General features: G+C 35.5%; 1 protein-coding gene across 1 annotated transcript in view; it reads left to right on the forward strand.

Annotated features, from left to right (window-relative positions):
• LOC107694925 (usherin-like) overlaps window positions 1-3,915 on the forward strand; it is a gene marked incomplete at its 5' end in the record, with an annotated part of 173,335 nt that overhangs the window by 53,450 nt on the left and 115,970 nt on the right. Inside the window, 2 exons of the mRNA XM_016494643.1 lie at window positions 1,407-1,558; window positions 2,918-3,065. Coding sequence (XP_016350129.1) covers window positions 1,407-1,558; window positions 2,918-3,065 — 300 coding nt within the window. The remainder of the gene's footprint in view (window positions 1-1,406; window positions 1,559-2,917; window positions 3,066-3,915) is intronic.

The raw sequence follows: 3,915 nt of genomic DNA on the forward strand, positions 1-3,915 counted from the left end.
GGACATACATTTTTTTATTCATTTAATCTATTAAATAATTCATTACAATATTCTGCAGATTTTTGAGGTGAAGGGGTGGGTTAAGACAGTTAAAGGACCTCTAATATGGTGTGATATATTCTAATATGATATATAAACTTTCAGGAATTGTGTGGTGAAAATTATTAATTCTACCTTTTAATCTTGTGCAGATATAAACTATAACTTTGTGTGGATATAAACTATAATTTTAGTCAAATTGAGTCCAAATAAATTGTACAATAAATGATAAATATTGTAATAAACAGTATATTATATATATTATTTTACAAAGCTATATGATATATTATATTTTACATGATTATATATACAGTATATGAAACATGATTAAATAGCACACAATTGATTAAACACTACAAATTATGTAGTTAAATTATTTATTTAAATTAACACTTTTTTAAATATTGTTTATTTTGAGGAATGGTTAAAGTTTTCCACATTTACAAATACTGAATTAAAAAATAATTATTTAAAATAAAAAATTGATCTTGTGTAAATGTTAAATGCTAAATGTTAAAATAAACATTTTAATGCCATCTTATTTTTTTTAAAACAGAGATAATGTGCGATAAATACACAATCTGAAAAATATGTATGAAATCTCCCTTTGCATTGATTATAGAAAATACATAGCTTTTATTATTTAATGTATTTTGCGTCTCAAGACCTACTCAGTGTATTATTATAGAACTGTTACAAATTAAATTTTAAATAAGTGCACAATAAAAATGCACAAACATTAAGTATTTATTTTTATATATGAGTTTGTTAAAGCTCAGTATAATTGTTCATATTATTTCTCTGTGCATTGGGCCAAGCTCAGTTGTCCTTCTTGAACCTTTTAACTGACCGGTCCATCTTGAGGGGTGTGTCCCGTGAGCAGCTATAAAGAGAGCAGGAGCAGTATACGGTTGTGTTTACATGTTTTACAGCACTCTTTCCCTAATGGTCGGCTTTAACAGAGGGCTTTAAACAAAATGGCCAGTTTACATCAGGGCATGTGAGGAAATCAGTGGAGCAAACAGTGTTTGGGTATAAAAATGTGTATTGGAAAAAGGGTTCGTGATGGAGGGGCAATTTTAGCCTTCATAGCAGAAGTACAGTGAATGCTGCATGTTCTTGTTGATTTTCAGGCATTAATGAATTTCTTTTTATCTTATTTTGGTTGATGTTTAGGTCATGTCCTTAAAGACGATGTATGTTTGAAATGTTGACTGTAGTCAACAATTATTTTGGTACTGTAGGGACATCTATTGCATTCTTGAATATACGAGAGGTTTACACGTCAAGCACAACCTGTATTTCCACGTACGCTATCACATAGCTCTTGCCCATATGCTAAATGTGTATTAATTTCCTCCACACAGGTGTGATTAGCAGCTATGGTCTTTGGATGGATGGCACGCTGGTGCAGAATTCGTCTCTTATGGGGTTCAAGGTCGGTGATCTGTCCCCATGGAGCCTCCACAGCTTCCGTGTGCAGGCCTGCACGGCTCAGGGCTGCGCTCTGGGGCCCCTGGTGAGAGTCCACCACATTTACATTATGTTAATGCCTCCTCTGCGTGTCAGATGGCAGCTCAACATCATAAAGGTGATCGATTCACTCTGTTCAATAAAGCACCTTCTGCTCACGCTTGACATTTGGTATAAATGCCACTCTGGGCTGGTTACTGCTTTGATGGGCCATATTTGGGCATTTTTCCAATATGTGTGCAATATTTAGTCAAATGGCCAGTTCTGCAGACACAGCAAAAGTTGGAGCAAGCAGCGAGAGGTTGAGTGGCTGTGGTGTCTGGCTACGAAGTATCTGATCATTTAGTGGACAGATGGTGGGGAAAATAGTGCAGGCTGATAATTTTTATTTATTTATTTTTAACTCCTGTGAGTTTTTTTATTTTTTATTAAAATAATGTGCAGTGAGACTTCGTGCAGTCTCAAATTATGGATTTTAAGTGAGTTTAAGAAATTTCTGTTCAGACAATGTGAATTGTGACTTACAACCTACAATACCATTTAAAAGTTGAGTCAAGATTTTTTTAAATGTGCATTAAGGCTGCATTTAGATCAAATGTATAGTAAAACAGTATTATATGGTCACAATCGTAAAATATTACAATTTAAAATAACCTTTTTCTATTTTTTCAGGATTCTTTGATAAATAGAAAGTAAAATTATTTACTATTTTTATAACAATGTGAAAGTCTTTGCTGTCATTTTTAATCAATTTAATGTATCTTTGCTGAATAAAATTAATTTAATTTAAAACAACAACAGCAAAAAATGTTACTGACCCCAAACCTTTGAACAGTTTATTCTACTACAGTAATGTAATTTTTAACATAAATTGCAATATTTAACAAAACCAATTTTGCTACAGTTTTTTGTTCTGTTCTTTTTTGTTTTGTTTTGTTTTGCATGGCCTACTGTAATGTAAGTAGAAAAGCAAAATTATTTCATAGAGAGATCCAATTATTAAAATTTGATTGAACAAAGACAAACTATTTTTGGACTAACATGCACTGATAAATAGAAAGTAAATAGGGTCACTTTATAATAATACATTTCATAGATATAATACTTGTACTAAATTTGCCATGTTCGTAATTTATATTGTTTTATATTGTTATGCTGCTAAATTTCAGGTTCTAGTGTTTATATGTGTGTGTATGACTGGTTATCGCATGTGTATTTATGTGTGAGTGGGTTTAACCGGACCTCAGTGCTTAATTTTGTTCCATCTCATGTGCCATGTTTTGGAATGACAATACAAATTATCGAAATACTTGAAAAATCCTTGAATCCTTTCATGTTGACTTTAAGTAGAACTAAATGCTTACTTCTAGTTTTAAGCGGACATTATCTTTCTTTCTGTTGTCAGGTGGAAGGCAGGACTTTAGAGATGCCTCCCGCTGGTCACATGACCCTGGATGTCCTCAGTGAGACTCCACATTCAGTGCGAGCCAAGTGGGAGGCCCCAGCTAAACCCAACGGAAACCTGACCTACACAGTCCTCTTCACTGGGCCAGGTAAATCAAACTTAACTGCTCCCTTCACACCTCCACATCCTCCCTCAGTTCCTTCAAGTAAACGCAACATTGCATCCCTGCATGCTGCCTCTGCTCCTTGTATTGACTTCTACTGTTTTCCCTTTGTTTGTTTACAAACAAAAATGCTGAAAGGTCAGCGAACCTTAGCACACCCTGCTTGCACGGTAATGGGCTTAAATTAATTGTTGTCGGCCTCCATTTTGCTCAAACTGGCTGCCGGGTGCTATCGCGGGCCAAAAGGGCTACGGGAGGACACCAGTGCTCATCACGCGCTCTTCTCATCTCATTCTTCACGGGTTGAGAGTGGACAGGTTTGTTTAAAAGCATAATGGCACCCACAAAAGGAATCTCCCTCTGCTTGCCGCCCTGATCTCTGCTGGAGCTTCCCTTATGCTGTTTAGAGGATAAACGTTTGCCGTAATGAGAGGTTGAGGGGTGCAAACACACATTCTCTATGTGAATCTGTCAAGCTCTTGAATCACTTAGGTTCTATAAAGGTACTGAAATGCAGATGCAAATGCTTGTCAAACACATTACAAGTGTGCAGTCACATTGTACAGTACATACTGAACATGCATTCATAATGTCTATGCCATTGGATATATAGCTTTACTGGGGCTGTTATCTAATGTTTAGTGCATATTGAGCTGTGGTGCACATGCAGTATCGTGAGTTTGAATCCAGCAACATTTCCAAATCAAGTTAAAGTGGCAAAAGGCCATAAATATACATTAATGTTCAAAAGTTTGGGGTCAGCAAGATTTGAGTGTGAGTGTGAGTGTGAGTGTGAGTGTGAGTGTGTGTGTGTGTGTGTGTGTGTGTGTGTGTG

Source organism: Sinocyclocheilus anshuiensis, unplaced genomic scaffold (genome assembly GCF_001515605.1).
Source record: "Sinocyclocheilus anshuiensis isolate Anshui unplaced genomic scaffold, SAMN03320099.WGS_v1.1 scaffold942, whole genome shotgun sequence".
Classification (NCBI taxonomy): Eukaryota; Metazoa; Chordata; class Actinopteri; order Cypriniformes; family Cyprinidae; genus Sinocyclocheilus; species Sinocyclocheilus anshuiensis.